Below are 18,270 nucleotides of genomic sequence, written 5' to 3'. Positions count from 1 at the left end.
TTTTTGTTTTTTATTTATTTATTTATTAAAGATTTCTGCCTCCTCCCCGCCACCGCCTCTCATTTCCCTCCCCCTCCCCCAATCAAGTCCCCCTCCCTCATCAGCCTGAAGAGCAGTCGGTTCCCTGCCCTGTGGGAAGTCCAAGGACCTCCCACCTCCTTCCAGGTCTAGTAAGGTGAGCATCCAAACTGCCTAGGCTCCCACAAAGCCAGTACGTGCAGTAGGATCAAAACCCAGTGCCATTGTTCTTGAGTTCTCAGCAGTCCTCATTGTCTGCTATGTTCAGCGAGTCCGGTTTTATCCCATGCTTTTTTAGACCCAGTCCAGCTGGTCTTGGTGAGTTCCCTAAAGATCGACCCCATTGTCTCAGTATGTGGGTGCACCCCTCCCGGTCCTGAGTTCCTTGCTCGTGTTCTCTCTCCTTCTGCTCCTGATTTGGACCTTGGGATTTCAGTTCGGTGCTCCTGTTTGTTCGTTTTTGGAGTCCCTGGTTCTTAGCATGGTACTTCGAGCATTTATTTGCTAAGCATGCATTCACTCAATGAACTGTTAACACTTCAGAGATGGGCGGGGCCCTAAGGGAGTTGCAACTAAACAGTTGAGATGCCAAAGTCCCTCTCAGAAATATTTCATTCTGCTGGGGGTATAGCCTAGGGGTAGAGTGCTCAGGTAGCATGTGCAAGGCCCTGGGTTTGGTCCCCAGTACTGTGAAAAGCAAGCAAGCAAACAAAAGGAGAAAGGTTTTATTTAGACTTGATGGTGTTAGCATATGAAAAGATGAGGATTTTTGGGTTGTAGTGCCCTCCATGTTAGAAGAGTCCCTAGACTCTTAGTTAGAAGACTTACAGATTTTTCACGTAATTGTGGTCATGGCTAAGGTTGGTAGCAGTTATGTTGTAATGATGGGCACTGGGTCAAAAGGGGAAAGACACGGGTGGAGTCTGGGGAAGTCTCTGCTTGCTTTCTACACTCAGGGTTCATGCATAGCATCCTCTTCCTTCAACATAAAGACCACTAACATTTCCCTGCAATGTTTCTATTCATGTGTGGGGAGCCGATGCAGTCCCGAGTGACCATGTAAGGAATGAACGGCACCCTGAGTGCGTGTGCATTTCTGTCATGGGTACAACCATGTCAAGTCCTCTGGTGCAAGCATAAATGCTCATGAACCATTGGTCAGTGTATGCACAAACTACCAACTGCAGCTTCAGCGGATGATTATAAGTTGAGAGTGCTCCCTTACAGAGACTAACTCCTCTACCCACGCTCTACATAGTAAATGTGCTAAGGTTCTAGTTTTTCAATAGTGGGTCTCCATCAGAGTGCTCACAGTCCACCTGACCCTAAATTTTCTATTTATGTGTCTGTCTTTCTTCATTCACTTGACTCGATCAGGTTTCCATTCCAAGCTTCAGGGATGCAGAAACCATGGAAACCCACTGGAGACTCAGTAGCTGAGACTTTCCCGGAGGCTTGCCCCATAAGCACCTCTGCCTAGCACTTACTCACTTCCACTATTATGCTAAGATTTTGGTAATTGGCACAAACCATATTGCGTATACAGTCTGTGTACAACGATCTATCCATATCCACCCACTGTTGACTGTGAACACTGAGACCCAGAGTCCCAGGTTCCAGATGAGGGTCAGCCTTACAATGAGACCTGTCTCCTCTGCTAATGCTTTTCTGCAGTCATATGAAATCCCAGCTGTCAAATCTACCTTAGTGCTGGGAGTTCTTTCCAGACCTGTGTTCATATTTTTTTATACATTTATTTATTTATTATGTATACAATATTCTGTCTGTGTGTATGCCTGCAGGCCAGAAGAGGGCACCAGACCCCATTACAGATGGTTGTGAGCCACCATGTGGTTGCTGGGAATTGAACTCAGAACCTTTGGAAGAGCAGGCAACGCTCTTAACCTCTGAGCCATCTCTCCAGCCCCCCTGTGTTCATATTTAACAACGGTGGTAGGCAAAATAACACCCTCCCTCATAACCACTTTCCAATCCCTGGAGCCTGTGACTATGTTATTCTATGACCTACTTACATTGTTATTGTTATTATTATTATGAGGAAGAGATGGGCTCTCCTTGTATAGCCCAGACTGACCTTGAGCTCATGATCCTCCAGCCTCAGCCTCCTGAGTATCAGTATTCCAGGTGTGTACCATCACAACCGGCTAGGATTTTCACTATATTATTTCTATTTGGGGACTGTTGAATGTTTGCTGTATACGTATTGTAACATTTCTAGGGGTTTACAGAAAGACTAGAGTTAGAATTACATTGCCTGCTCACACAATGGTGAAGAAAAAACCATTACTTCCCCCTCCATCTCTGGCTGTCTCTTCTTGACACTCTCTCTCTCTCTCTCTCTCTCTCTCTCTTGTGAGACAGGGTGTCTGGGAATACAGGTGTTTGCCACCATACCTGGCCTTCCTTCCTGCTCTTTCATTAGAATTTTTTGGGGGGCTGCAAATATTGGAATGCATGTCTAATCAAGGCTTAAACAATGCAGATATTCATTACCCTGTTAGAAGTCAGAGTAGGGCCGATCCAGGGTTACGTCAACGGTGTCACCAAGAACTTCAGTATCACCAGCTTTCTCCTCTGGCACCCTCAGTAGGTTGATGACATCTTCCCACTTGATCACAAAACGGCTGCCGCAGCTCCAAGTATCATGGCCTCATATGACACTGTATGGAGGCAGGGAAGGAGAAAGGTTTCTTATGGCTCTTTTCATCCAAGAGAAAAACCTTCTCTTAAAGCAAACCCTCTACAAGAAAAAAGGAAAGGGAAGGGGTGGGGAGGACACATTAGTAGGCATCCTCAGGTCTCACGAGCCCATTCTACAGCCAACTTCTGGAGGAAGGCGAAGATCTGGAGTGATCTAGATTCACCCCTTGGTTTGAGCAATTGACAAGGCGAGTACTGAAAAGGAAATCCGTCTGAGGAATCAGGACAGGACACACAAGGCTGTTTAGGAGGGCTACTTTGCCCTGCCTTAGTGAGTGACTATTCTCACTGTCCTCCTTCTGTACAGTTAGTCCAAGCCATGCTCCGCTCTTCCCTGAATGCCTGAAGTCTCCTCCCAGCCAGCGTTGTGGTCCACTTTGAGACTCTATAACACATTCCTCACACTGCTGTGATCTCTCCGAAACAAACCTGTCCCCAAAACACAAACCTACTGGCCACTGGGCCTCAAAGAGAGCCTTTGAGGCCTTCCTCACTTTAGGAGCTGGTCTTGCTCTTGTTTTTCTCTGCTGCCTTCCTTGGACACACCAGGCACACTTCCTAGCCAGTCTTTTTTTTTTTTTTTTTTTTTTTTTTTTTGGGTTTTTCGAGACAGGGTTTCTCTGTGGTTTTGGAGCCTGTCCTGGAACTAGCTCTTGTAGACCAGGCTGGTCTCGTTAGCCAGTCTTGCTAGAAGGCTCTTTCCAGGTTCTGCTATAGCCAGGTATCTCAGTTGTATATATTTTTTTAAAGATAGAATCCCACTACATAGCTCTGGCTGACCTCGAATTCACTATGTAGACCAGGCTGGCCTTGAACTCACAAATTTCCACCTGCCTTGGCCTTCCAAGTGCTGGTATTAAAACACACTTACTATAATAGTGTCTTCCTATTCTATTCCTTTTCAACCTCAAGCAGTAGTCTCCCAGCTTTTTCTTTACCTTGTGCGCTGCTTTATATTTATTATTGCTATTACTACTACTACTATTATTGTGAGTGGTGTGAGTGTGGGTACACATGTGCCATGAGGAATGTGTTGGTCACAAGACAACTTCCAGGATTTGGTTTTCTCCTCCCACTGTGGGATCCAGGGATCCAAACTCAGGTCATCAGGTTTGTTCTGCAAGCACTTTTATCTGCTGAGCCATCTTGTCGACCCTTTGAGTTTTATGTTTATTGTCTGTCTCCCCCAAGGAAAAACGTATAAGCTCCTTGAAAAGACTTCTTGTCTTCTCTACTGGACCCCTTACACCCAGGCCTGTGTTTTAGCATATAATGACTGCCCAATGGTAATTGTTAAAGGAATTGCCAATATTGACTGTCTCTTATTTTATAACTTAGATAACATTATATGTTTTTAAAAATTCTATTTTGGGCTAAGCACGGTGGCACACTGTTGTGGAATATTAATTTAAAATGTGTTACATTTGTTTATACTGTGAAATATTTGTTTAATGATGCAAAGACATGTTACATTTGTTTGATTAAATAAAATTAACCTGTGGTCAGGAGGCTGCATCAGCAACTAGCTGATAGGAAGTAGTACGGAGGAACCATGTGTAACTAGGGTTCTTAAGAGGAGGAAGGAGCGAGAAAAGGAGGAGAGGAGGATGCTAGGGCCCCAGCCACACAGCCAGACATGAAATAAGGAGAAAAGAAAAGATATACAGAAATAGAGAAAGGTAAAATCCCAGAGGCAAAAGATAGAATAATTTAAGAAAAAAGCTGGCTAGAAACAAGCTAAGCTAAGGCCGGACATTCACAAGAAAGAATAAGCCTTCATGTGTGATTTTTGGGAGCTGGGTGGCAGGAACCACTAAAAAGCAAAAGAGTAAACAACAATAACTGCTACAGCACACATCTGTAATCCCAGGATTGGGGAGGCTGAGGTAGGAGAGGAAATTTGAGTTCCAGGACAGCCTTGGTGATACAGCAAGAAAGACCCTGTCTCAAAAACAACAAAAAGAAAGAAAAGAAAAAAGATCTCATCTCAAGACAAAACACAACCCAAACCCCTCAGCATCTTTAAACTGTTTTGCAAGACATCCAACTGGCATTTGGATAGTAGAATTGGTAATGACTAGACCCATTCTGAGACATCTAAGTCCAAAGTTGGGAAGAAGTTTAATGGCTATACAAGTGAGTTTTGGACCTAAAAGGACCTCTTAGTCCATGTGTGTCCATCTTGTTAATAATTCCTAAAGTCTCTGGTTCTCTCATCAACCCTGGGTATTTTCATAGCCAATGTTTCCCCTCTTTGCCAATTAGACCCGAAGAAAGAGAAAATCCTGGCTTTGGAGATTTTGGTCCCTACCCACAATGGTAGGTAGACATCTGGAGATTCTGGGCTATTCCTTACCTGGGTGGTAAGAGGCTCTTGGAAAAAGCCTCTGTCTCAGAACAAGTTTCCTAGCATTGGCCACAGTTGCTAGAATTTCACGTTAGCCACTACTTCCTGGGCTGGATTGCTAAGGATAACGACTTTTAGTTTCAGTGACACCCTATTCCTGGCTGTGGTTCTACCTGGAGGATGAGCTGAAGAAATGCACTGTGATGGCCACACAGGGCCGGAGTCCATGGAAACTGGGTCCGTTGGTAAGGGAAGCTCTCGGCTTCTCTACAGCCACTATTCAGTTGGTGAAGAAATGGATTTAACAGGTTCTAGTCTAGTTGAAGGAGAACGCTGAAGCCAAAGTGGGGGCAAGAGAGTTGAAGTAATTTTGCCATGGGATCAAGACTGGGGAGGAAGGAGATAAGGACATGGGGAGTGTTTTTAAGAAGGCATATAGCCACACATATATAATTTAAAGTGGAAATAGGAGCGGTTATGGGGCTGTGAACACTGCTGTGTGCAAGAAGAAGCTGAGCTCAAGTCTCAGAAGAATCTTAATTCCACCACTAATGAACTCCCCTGTGACCTTGTGTGGGACACCAGAGGCTTCATTTTCTCCTCCTTCTTCATCCTGGGAGAGAGAGGACCATCTTGTCTCCTTTGCAAAGCTGCTGAGGGAATCCAAGTAGACAGGGGCAAAACTTCATTATGAATTATAAAGCAAAAGCCAAGTATGGTGCTCATGCCTACAACCCCAGCCCTTGGGGGGTAGAGGCAGGAAGGTCAGCCAGGGCTACACAATGAGACCTTATCCCAAATAGACAAAACAGCCGGGCGGTAGAGGCACAGGCCTTTAATCCCAGTACTCGGGAGGCAGAGGCAGGTGGATCTCTGTGAGTTCGAGGCCAGCCTGGTCTACAAGAGCTAGTTCAAAATCACAAACAAATTCATCATCTTGCTTTGCTGGCAGAGAACAGGAGCACTTCTGGGCCAAGCATTTATGTAAGTTTTTCTCCTTTGAAAAACTCTTATTATTCTTCTCCCCCATTGGACAGATGAGAAGCCCAGGGCCAAAGAAGTTATGTGCTTGTAGGTCTTAGACATGGGCTTTGTTAGACTCTGGTTCCGTATATTTCATGGCATTCTGAGTTTCTACACAGAATGCCCTAGGTTTTCACCTCTTGCTTGAGGACTCATTATTTCTGGATTGCTGCAGATAGCATCGTCGTCCACCCACACTCTCTCATTGTGTTAGCCACTCTGGGGGCTTGATTTCAACATCTTCTGCCAGCTGTGAGGGTCATCCCGAAAATGGGACTGTGTGACTGGCAACAGACCTGACCTGGATACCTGTATGTGGTTACTTGTCCCACCTTTGCCCATCCCACTCAACTCCCCTGTGTTTGGACCCAGACTGGCCTCTCGAGCACTTGCTTGCTGTTTCTGTAACAGTCAGCAGGCCAACTCTCCTGGGACACAGTGTATTTTACATTCCCCACTGAGAGCCATCAGAAGGGGTACATCAAGAGTAAGTCTCTTACTGCAGATTGATCTTTCGGCCCAGTGGCAGATGCATGGGTGTAGCATGAATTCTAATAGTTTTTAATAATAAAAACCCAGAGTCAGATATAGGGGTTAATGCTGAGTATCAGAGAAGCAGAATAGCCAGCCACTAGAGAGTTCTTGGCTCTACCAATGCACAGACAGAAGGGGTGATCCTGGCTCTAGGAATCCTCAGACTGCACCCTCAGACTGCATTGAGCTCCTGTCCTCTCGTGCCTTCTATTCCTCTCTCCGCCCAGCCATATCATTCTTGTCTCCACATCCCTAGTGCTGAGATAAAAGCATGGGATCCCAAATGCTGGGATCACCTTTGTGTGAGCTCTGTTTCTTTTAGACAGATTCGATCTTGTGTAGCCCAGGATGGCCTTAAACTCGGAGATCCATTTGACTCTGTCTTCCAAGTGCTGGGATTAAAGATATACGGCCACCACTGCCCAGCTCTATGGCTAACTAGTAGCTTAGCTCTGCACTCTAATCTTTAGGCAAGCTTTATTTGTTAGGTTACAATATCACTACACACAGGCATCAGACTTTAGACATTTCTGGCCAGGCAGTATGGTAAGCAGGGCTGGGTGGCCCAGTAAATCCAGAAGGCTGGGCTAAAGGAAACTTGGGAGTCCAGATGTTCATGGAGCTACAGCATATAGTAAAGTATTGTTAGGTTAGAAAGACACTTCCATTTGTATTTGCTGGCACAGGGGTGCATTACAGGGAATGGCCAGAGGTAGGACAGCCTAGGCTCAGGAGCAGAGCTGTTCAAAAATTCAAGGGTGACTAGTGGCAGGGAGGACACCAGAATTTGAGCAGAAAGTGCAGACAGTTTCCATTCTGGCTGAATCTTCAAAGCCTGCACCCAGGCAGGCAGTAGTGACTCATGCCTCTAAGCTTAATGGAGGCCTGAGTCTCAGTAGTTTACCCTGATGCAATACCTGGCTGGTTGCAGGAAGGACCACAAACTGAAATTACCCAGGCACCACCCAAGAGCAGACCATCCAAAGGAAATTCCTAACTTTCCAACCGTTGTAGATAGCATCACCTGCCTGCACACATTCACCAGGACACCCCTAGACAAATGTCAGCCGATCAGGGGTCCTGAACCTTAGAGATCCCTCACCCCACCTCTACTACTATAAAAACCCAACTTTAACGAAGCTTGGGGCTCTTCGATTATTCCAATATGTTGGACACACAGAGAGTCCAAGTTTGCAAACTTGTGTAAGAATAAAGGCTCTTTGCTTTTACATACGGGACTCAGTCTCCTGGTTGGTTTTGGGGGGACTCCATGATCTGAGCACAACACCTTTAATCCCAGCACTTTGGAGGCAGAGACAGGTGGATCTCTATGAGTTCGAGGCCAGCCTGGTCCACAAGAGCTAGTTCCAGGACAGGCTCCAAAGCTACAGAGAAACCCTGCCTTGAAAAACCAACCCCCTCAAAAAAACCTGCACCCATTTACAGATGTAGACTTCTGGGACTCTGGTTCCCTTCTTCAAAGGACGGCTTTGGAGAGATGTCCTTCTATAAGCTGTCACTTACTGGCTCGTCTGTCACACCTTTGTTTGACCTCTCCTTTCAGTTACATATTAGCAGGAGAGAGAGAATGAGAAAGGAGGACTCCGCGCAGCTAGAGCTGTTGTTCTGGGTTGTACGTGGGCCAGGCACATTTGATATCTTCAACTGTCTTTCCACCAGGCAAGACGGAAGAATAGTTAAAGGCATGGTAGGAGCCAGGCTGGCCCTGCTCGGAACACGTCTGCTTTTGCTCGTGACCTTGAGGAGGTCGCTTAACCTTTCCAAGGGTCAGTTTCCTTCACTGTAAAGTGGGGGTGGTGGTGGGGTGGGGGAGAGGCGGCTACTTAGGGGATTGCCGTGAAGATGAGCTGTGCATGAGAAGTCTGTAAGGCCATGCGTGCCCTCTAACTCATGTTTATTAAATGGGAACCAAACAGCACAAAAAAGCCTTCTGGGTAGGAGATTATACCATGTTTACCGAAACAGGAGCTCGGGAAGCCGAGGCGAAGAGACACGTCTCCAGAGGCCCTGCAGCCTCACAGTGTGCAGCATTGTTCCCTGAGAAGCCAGACACCCTGTGTAGGCTCGTGGTTCCTGGGGCCAGGACTGTGTCTCATTTCATGAATGGAGACTGAATTAGGCTCAGGGATACTTCAGCAGGGGCTGACTTTGCCAGGCACTGGGCGAGGCAAATCAGACTCCCTCCCTCCCATACCTGGGGAGCACTTGAGTCTTTGACTGTCCCATCTCTCACAGATGGACTCATTTGTCTTCTTTTATCATAACACCGGAGGCTGAGAAACTGGTAGGGATCTCCACCATGTATGAAGCACCCCAGGGTGTATGTAAGGTAATGGGATTGGCAGCTTCGAAGTATTTTTTTTTTTTTTTCGGTTTTTCGAGACAGGGTTTCTCTGTGGCTTTGGAGCCTGTCCTGGAACTAGCTCTTGTAGACCAGGCTGGTCTCGAACTCACAGAGATCCGCCTGCCTCTGCCTCCCCGAGTGCTGGGATTAAAGGCGTGCGCCACCATCGCCCGGCTCGAAGTATTCTTTTAACCACCTCTCATAGTCATTCATCCCAGGAGAGGGCTCTTATCATCACCTCCATCTAATAAGGAGGATGGCAATACAAAGGTTAAGATTCTTATATAAGAGGGATAGAGATATCCTGGGTCTCAGATACAGATCACTTCCAGATAAATTCCATTCACCCAAAAATCTTAAGTCAGGGTCTGTAGTTCGTATTTTTAAAGCCAGTGGTGTGTTAGGTTTATGAATAAAACATCCTCATTAAATGTTACAAAGTACTAGCCAGGCCTGGTAGTATAGGCCTGTAACCTCAGCTGAGAGGTTGAAATGGGACACTCATGAGTTCAAAACCAGCCTAGGCAACTTAGTGTGACCTTGTCTCAAAACACGTTTTTTTTTTTTAAGGACAAAGCGTGATGGAGCACTTGCTTAGCCTGTGTGAGGCCCCAAGTTCAACAGAAATGATGAATGAACGAATAAAACCACGAAACACAGTAATGCAAAAAAAAAAAAAAAAAAAAAAAAAGGACAAGGAATAATATAATGAACACTGGCTACCAAGCCTCCAGTGGAATCCACTTTCCTGTCAGAAAGAACCCTCATCCCAAATTTGGGGTTGGCATCTCTGCTTGCTGTCGTTTTCTCTTGCCTTCCTCACCGTTGGCGCCCCATTTCTTTCTGGACATAGATGGGTTACTATCGCACTCTGCCAGACCCGTCGGGTCCTCTCATGTCTCTAGTCGGAGTGCTTAGTCACTGAGTGAGGCCCTAGATTCTTAGATCTACCCACATCTGTTTCCCCCAGAGTTTTGGCGCAGCCCCAACAGCCAGTGCCCTGTTGGCCCTCGATGTCACCACTAACGCTTAGACACAGGAAGTAGAGAAAGGAGAGCAAAGTCCATGCTCCTTGACATTCAACTAGAGAACCACAGAAGGAAAAGGGACTGGACGTGTGTCCAGGCAAGGTATAGGTTTCTCCAAAGCTGCCCTCTGCCCTATCAGAGGGAGTGCATCTCAGTACACTTGGGGCAGTCCAGTGTGAAGCCGGCCGGTGCCCACTGGGAGCTCTACTTCCTGGAACATGAGATCCAACCAGACAGGCAGATGCCCAGCGACAAAGCCATCGTGGAGGAGATGGGTCCTTTACCACCTTTCTAGTGAAAGTGAGCCTAGAAAACATGGACCCCGTGCAGTGTTTGTGGGCCTGGTGACCACCGTGAATGGTGATCACTGTCACAGCCTTGTCCCCAAGTGTACACTAGACCTATTGCATTGCTGAAGAGCTTTCAATTCCAGATCTAGAGATCATGGTTATACAACGCCTGAATCTGGAGTCACACCACATCCCTTTTCAGATCAGTGTAAAACATGGTTTTCAACCTTTCTAACGCTGTGACTCTTTCATACAGTTTCTCATGTTGCGCTGACCCTCGACCATAAAATTACTTCATTGCTACTTCATAACTGCAATTTTGTTACTGTTACAAATTGTAATGTAAATATCTGATATGCAGGATGTCTGATATTTGACTTCCGGAAGGGGTTGTGATCCACAGGCTGAAACTGCTCGTGTGAAGTATGCCCAGGCAGGATAAAACAATACCCTAAATGCAGCTGATCAAATGTTACTACACCATGATCATAAACAACCTGGGGAGAGAAGGATTCATTTCATTTTTTTACACTCCCAGGCCACAATGCATCATTGAGGGAAGTCAGTGCAGAACCTCAGAGCAGCAACCATGGAGGATGCTCCACTAACTAACTTTATACAGCCTAGATCTACCTAGCTCATGCTCCACTAACTAACTTTATACAGCCTAGATCTACCTGCCTAGGAATGGTGCCACCCTCAACAGGATGGATCCTTCTGCATCAATCATGACACTATCTCGAGGATGTGGCCACAGGCCAATATCATCTGGGAAATTCCTCAACTGAAGTTCCCTCTTCCCAGATCTCCTAATTAAGAGTTTCTTTTGCTGCAATGAAAGACCAGAAAGCAAGTTGGGGAGGAAAGGATTTATTTGGGTTACACTTCCACATTATAGGAAGCCAAGAAGGAACTCAAACAGGAACCTGGAGGCAGGAGCTGATGCAGAGGCCATGGAGGAGTGTTACTGGCTTGCTTCTCATGGCTGGTTCAGCCTGCTTTCTTAGAAAACCCAGGATCCCGCCCACATGGGCTGGACCTTCCCACATTAATCACTAATTAAGAAGATGCCCTACGGGCTTGCCTTATAGCCTGATCTTATGGAGACTTTTCCCCAGTTGAGGTTCCCTCCTCTCTGATGGTTCTAGCTTATGCCAAGTTGACAAAGGACTAGTGACCAGGTGACTCCAGGTTGGGTCAAGTTAACAATAAAAATCAACCAACACACTGGACAAGTTCCTGGATACCTTATATTGTTTAACCCTAAAATGCGTATAGTCGTTATACCTACTGCACACCCTATGGGGATAAGGCTTGTTCAGCACTCCATTATTGGCACCCCAGATGTTGCCTGCTGGATTAGTCTGTATTTGTTGAAGGGAGTGTTACATGGTGCCTGTTTCCATAGATGCAGAGAATAGGCTTCAAGAAACTGTGTCCTGCCCAGGGTTACCTCCCTAGTACACGGAGGGACCAGAACTCAAACCCAGGCAAGCCTGAACAGAAGCTGAGGCTCTGGCTTCCTTTGCTTGGATCCATGGTGGTGCCAGACACCACCTCTTCTGGCCTGCCAGTACCCGATGCCTAGACAGTGACTCAGGCAGCTTGAGGGCAGGGAGGGGGATGACGCTTGACAACTCCTCTGCCCTGGCTCTGGGATACAGGGCGTCAAGACACCAGATGAGGCAGGGCCTGAACCAGGAAAGATGCATCTTTGGGGACAATCTTTGGGCTGCCACTGTCCTTGGGAAGAGGCTCCTAGTACCTCATGGAGGTGTGGTGAGGGTCTAGGAGAGGCCAGCGGGGAGTACTAAGGACTCAGCCCTTGCTGAGTGAGCTGGGTGTCCAGATGGATAGAGAGGCACAGGGTTCCTTTCCGTTTGGGGTACTAGCCAGCCCACCCTGGTTGTCTCCATGACCATCTCCTTCCAGTCATACCTCCTGGCTCATACACACATCTCCACGCTCCATTGGCGTGCACTGACAGGCCTGGGTTGGATGCGGTGTGGGTATGGGTATGGGAAGGAAGCAACCCAGCTGCCTTGGGGTAGTTCTGCGCACCACCCAACCTGGCTCCTGGGGACTCCCTCAGAGCGAGGGGGTGCTTTCATCCTGAGTACTTCTAAAGTCAGGGCACAATTACCTCTTGCAGGTGGACTCTGAGCCAGTGCCCAGCCTTGGACCACATCTCTGCTGCGTCAGGGATGTGTCTGTCTCCAAAGCTGCATTCCTTGTCACCTTTTGAGATGCCACCTCTGTCTGCTCTCCTTGGTGTTGCTGTTGCCATGCCTTCCAGCATAGGTCACAGTCATCCAGAACCATCTAGAACCCGGGAGCTTTCCCTTCACTGGCTTTCCCTGGGTCTTCTCTTCTGTCTGTCTCTGTGAGTCATTTGGCATTTGGAGTGAGTTGTCTTGCACCGTAGCCCAAGTCTGTGACTTTACAGTTATACCTATGTGACTTCTTCTCATTGCCCTAATTTCCCAACTAGTTTGAACTTTTTATGTGTATTTGAATGCTTATGTGCACACACTTCAGGATTCAAAGGTACCAAAAACTTTTATGAATGAACTGCAAGAATCTCCTCTTCACAGTTATCGTATCTAACATTGTGTTGACCTTTTTTTTCTCTGCCTTCTGAGACAGGTTCTTGCTATGTAATCTAATTTGGCCTTCAACTCACAATCCTCCTGCTTCCATTAGGTGTTGAGATTATAGGCATGTGCCACCACACCTGAATGTTTATTTGTTTGTTTTTAGATTTATTTTTAAAACCCTGGCATGGTGGCACATGCCTTTAAACCCAGTACTTCAGAGGCAGAGGCAGGCAGATCTCTGAGTTTGAGTCTAGCCTGGTCTACAGAGTGAGTTTCAGGACAGCCAGGGCTACATTGGGAAAACCTGTCTTGAAAAAAGACTTATTTAAAAAGTAATGTGTATTTGTGTGTGTGTCTCTGAGTGCCTGTGAGGACAGGTGTGCATGGAGGTCAGAAGAGCGTATCAGATCTGAGGCTGGAGTTGCAGGCAGCTGCGTTTGGTTGCCACCTGATGTGGATACCGAGGTCCAAACTCATCATCCATAAGAGCAGTGAGATCTCTGAACCACATATCTCTCCAGCCCCTGTTGATTTTTAAAATCCTTTCCACGGTTTATTCATTTTTTTTTTCCGAGACAGGGACTCTAAATAATTATGGTTGTCCTGGATCTTGCTTTGTAGACGAGGTTGGCCTTCCTACTGCCTCTGCCTCCCGAGTGCTAAACTAAAGGTGTATTCCAACATAAACCTGGCCCCATTGTGTATTTTAAACCTCTGCTTATGGTTCTGGAGATGAACTTTAAGGTCTTGGCATGCTAAGCAAATGCTCTACCAGGAAGCTATATCTCTGGCTCTATTGTCTTCTAGACGCCTACACACATCTAACATATATGCATATACATTTACTCTACACTTTCTGTGCAGAAGAAGGTTTTTATCGGTACATTTAACAATAATACTTCATTGTTGCTGGTAATAATAGTCCGTCATATATTTAACAAGTAGGCCAGTAATAGATTCGCTTGTTTCTATTTTTTTATTATTTTTTATTTTTAATTTTATTTTTTGAGACAGGGTTTCACTATATCTTTGGAATCTGTCCTGGAACTAGCTCTTGTAGACCAGGCTGGCCTCGAACTCACAGAGATCCGCCTGTCCCTGCCTCCGAGTGCTGGGATTAAAGGCGTGCGCCACCACTGCCTGGCTGGTTGTTTCTAATCTTATGGAATAAAGAATAATCTATCAAGCCAGGTTGGTGGTGGCGAATACCTTTAGTTCCAGTACTTGCGTTCAAGGCTAGCCTGGTTTACAGAGTTTACAGAGTGAGCAAAACACAGACTGAAGCCTGCCCCTCAGTGCAAGGCAGCTTACTCGGGCCTCTGTCTTTGGCTCCCTGTCCAGGGTTCCCAAGGGATATGAGTTTAAACTGGGACCTGTCTTGTCTTTATTTCCACCAGAATGCCAAGACCCAGGTGCTATACACACTGAAGGAGACCTTCTGTGGAATGAGCATACCTGGGAGGCAGACCTAAGTGACATGAGGCCTTCCTAGTGTGGCCTGGGCCACCTCCTACCTGGGGGCCATTCTATCCTAGCTCTCACCCTCCCCCACCCCTGCCAAAAGCAGCATCTTTCCCTCTGAGCTCCTGTAACGGTTCTCATCCTCCAGATACTCTAACCCGTGCCTCAGGCTTGTAGCCTGTCACTCTCCTAATTAGCTTCCTCGGAAATATGCCCTTGTCCCCCAAACTGGCCTCAGTATCCACATCTCCTGTGACTTTTGATGACTCAAGTTGATAGGGTGTCTCCCTGGGATATGAGGCAGGCGTGTTTCAAGGTAAGTGCCCTGTCCATGGTCCATGCATCTCTCCCAGCCCAGGGTCTGCAGTCTCTGACAGTTCAATCTCCTTGAATTGTCATGGAGAATGATGCAGGCCTGCCTACCCAGGGGCTCTGTCTCTTCTGCCAGCCCTGCATATCGCTGGGAAAATGCTCTCTGTGGGTGGTGGTGGATGAAGTGCTGAATGAATGTGTGTTGTTGACATGAGCAAGGCCATATCAAGAATCCCAGTGCCTTGGACTCATGGGAATGGCAAAGCCTTCTCCTGGTCTTTGTGCAGATGAGGACAGTCTATACAGGAAGTATCACACGCAGCTTCCTCCTCTGAGGAGAATGGAGATGTTTACAGCCCAAGACTGCTCACACAGTGGCCTGAGATTAGCGAGACCCGCCTCCTCCTTCAGCTGTGTGCAATAAACCTGCCTCCTCCATCCAGGTGGATGGAGCAAACCTTCCAAGTTCCCAGGCTACTCAGGCATCTCCATCAGAGTGCACGGCCCACCTGATCCCGGCTTCTCGGGACTAGTGTCTGTGTGTCTGTCTTGTCTTTATTCCCTCGTCTTCCCACTCCCCAGTCAGGTAACCCCAGAGTCGTTCATGTTGTGGCAGCTTTCCCTCCACCCCACAGCCTTCTGGCTTTTCCACCTGCCAGAGGGTGACACCTTTGGGTTCCTAGGTGCATGATCTCCACCGGTTGCTGTGTGCACGAGACTCAGAGGCAGAAGTGACAGCCTCTTTGTCAGGTGTCCTCATCTCTTCACAGGTCTAGGGTGTGCTTCCGGAGATGGAGGCCAAGCTTTTCCCCAGCCAGCTCCCTCTGGCCATGGTGCTCCAGGAGTCAAGGGCTCCCATCTCTGCTGGTTTATTCTGCCCCAGAGCTTCCTGCTGCAACCAAACTCCGGCCTCCAGCAGGCTATGGCCTCTGCACTTTTCCTCCTGTGCCTCCTCTCTTCCAGCCTGCTTGAGGTTGTGAAGAGAAGGTCCTGACAGGAGCAAACATGACAGCTGCAAAGACATGGGTTCATTCCCCCTCTCGAATCTCCTGGTTTATATGTATGTATGTATGTATACACACACACGTGTGTGTGTGTGTGTGTGTGTGTGTATATATATATATATATATATATATATATATATATATATATATATATATATCAGTTTCTTTCCTAATTGAAACACTGGTACATCCATCTAAGGCAGAGCGGACATCCGGGCCATGCCTCCAATCTTAAGACAAAGTGATTCTCTAAGTAATTCAGCTTAGATCTGATATCAGAGCAGAAATTTCAGAAATGTCCTTTGTTGAGTTGAAAAAAACTACTCTTATTTTTAATCACTTCTTTTAAAAGTTTATTTTATTTTTATGTGTGTGTGTGTGTGCTTGTCCGTGGCTGTGTGTTCATGTGTATGGGTACCTGTGGAAGCAGGGGAGGGGGAGGGGGGCGTCCGGATCTCTGGGAGCTGGAATTACAGGCAGTTGTCTGTTGTTTGTTGTGAGCACTCACACTCAATATCAGGTCCTCTGGGAGAGCAGTCATTGCTCTGTCCTGGTCAGTTTCTGTGTCAAATTGAGAGACCTAGAGTAACCTGGGGAGAAGGAACCTCTAAGGAAGGATTGCCTCTGGTAGCCTAGCCTGTGGCCATGTCTGTGAGAGACTGTCTTGATTGCCAGTGAATGTGGGAGGGTCCAGCCCAGTGCGGCCACGTAGGCTTGTACAATAAAGCAATCTGAGCCGGGCAATGGTACCACACGCCTTTAATTCCAGCACTCTAGAGGCAGAGGCAGGCGAATCTCTGTCAGTTAAGTCTACAAGGCGAGTTCCAGGACAGCCAGGGCTCTTCTACAATGAAACCCTGTGTGTGTGGGTGCGGGAGGGGGTGGAGAGGAAGAAAGCTAAACTGAGCATGAACCAGGAGGAAACCCAGCAAGCAGCCCTCCTCCGTGGTTTCTGCTTCAGTTCCTGCCCTGAATTCCCTCAGTGATGGACTGTGACCTGGAAGTGTACACCAAAGAAACGCTCTCTTTCTCTCTCTCTCTCTCTCTCTCTCTCTCTCTCTCTCTCTCTCTCTCCTCTCTCTCTCTCTGTTGCTTTGGTCATGGTGTTTATGTCAGCAACATGAAGCCAACTAGAATACACTCTTGACAGCAGAACCCTCCCTTTCTCCAGCCTCATCCCTACTTGAGATGGTGTTGAATTGATCATGTTTTACATTTTCTCTTGTTTAAACATGTGGTAGATGTGTGCTATGTACGTGTGTGTGGCATGCGTGTACATGCATGCATCTTTTGCTCTATGTGTTGGGGGCACTGTGAGAAGATGTGTGTGTGCACGTGGGTTCTTGCCCATGAGGAGGTTTGGGGCTGATGGTGGGAATCATCCTAGATGCCTCTTCCTCATTATTCGGTGAAGCAGGGTCTCTTAATTAAACTCCCATCTTGTCATATTGTCTAGTGCATTAGCCAACCTTGTTCTGGGGAAACCCTGCCTCTGCGTTCCTAGGCTGGAATTACAGGCGGGCCCTTTTCGTCAAGATGGCGCCTAAAGCGAAGGACGCTCCTGCCCCTCCCAAAGCCGAAGCTAAAGCGAAGGCCTTGACAGCCAAGAAGGCAGTGCTGAAAGGCGTCCACAGCCACAAAAAGAAGAAGATCCGCACATCGTCCACCTTTCGGCGGCCCAAGACCCTGCGGCTACGAAGGCAGCCTAAAAACCCCCAGAAGAGCGCGCCCAGGAGGAACAAGCTTGACCACTATGCCATCATCAAATTCCCCCTGACCACCGAGTCAGCCATGAAGAAGATAGAAGATAACAACACACTTGTGTACATTGTGGACGTCAAGGCCAACAAGCACCAGATCAAACAGGCTGTGAAGAAACACTATGACATCGATGTGGCCAAAGTCAACACCCTCATAAGGCCCGACGGAGAGAAGAAGGCATATGTTCGGTTGGATCCTGATTATGATGTTCTGGATGTTGCCAACAAAATTGGAATCATCTAAACTGAGCCCAGCCGGCTAATTCTAAATATACACTTTTTCACCATAAAAAAAAAAAAAAGAATTACAGGTGGGACACCATGCTCACCTATCATTTATGTGGATACTGGAGATCTGAACTCTGGTCTTTAAACTTGGGAAAAGGGAAACAGTATGTCATCTCTCCAGCCCTACGGGTTGACTCTTAAAACACAGCCAATGGGCTAGAGAAATGGCTTAACCATTAAAGGCTAGGCTCACAACCAAACCAAACCAAACCAAACCAAAATAAAAACTCCAACCAAGATCCCAAGACAAAAAGTCTTGGCTACAGCTTGTGATGTATTGGAGAGAGCGTGGAACCTTTAAGAAGTAGGGCCTAGTGAAAGGAGGAAGGTCATTGTGAGTCTGTCCTTGAAGGAGATATTGGGGTGCAGGCCCTTCTTTCCTTTCTCTATCATCTTCATGACCACCAAGAGGTAGAGAGGTGTTTTTTTTTATCCCACCTGTTACCCCCATGATGTCCTGCATCCTGATAGGTATAAAAGCAACATGGCCACGCCCTCCATGGACTGAAACCTCTGAAACAG

General features: G+C 47.1%; 1 protein-coding gene across 1 annotated transcript; it reads left to right on the top strand.

Annotated features, from left to right (window-relative positions):
* The first annotated feature begins 17,236 nt into the window (after positions 1-17,236).
* LOC130870438 (60S ribosomal protein L23a-like) lies at positions 17,237-17,704 on the top strand. Its single transcript, XM_057763165.1, has one exon. It carries the CDS (start codon positions 17,237-17,239, stop codon positions 17,702-17,704), a length of 468 nt encoding a protein of 155 aa, XP_057619148.1.
* The last annotated feature ends 566 nt before the right edge of the window (positions 17,705-18,270 follow it).

Source organism: Chionomys nivalis, chromosome 2, assembly GCF_950005125.1.
Source record: "Chionomys nivalis chromosome 2, mChiNiv1.1, whole genome shotgun sequence".
Taxonomy (NCBI): domain Eukaryota; kingdom Metazoa; phylum Chordata; class Mammalia; order Rodentia; family Cricetidae; genus Chionomys; species Chionomys nivalis.
This window is presented reverse-complemented; position numbering and strand designations above follow the sequence as displayed.

Bases quoted from the DNA above. Each gene is read 5' to 3' on its own strand.
- LOC130870438 (XM_057763165.1), top strand. From the start codon at position 17,237: ATGGCGCCTAAAGCGAAGGACGCTCCTGCCCCTCCCAAAGCCGAAGCT.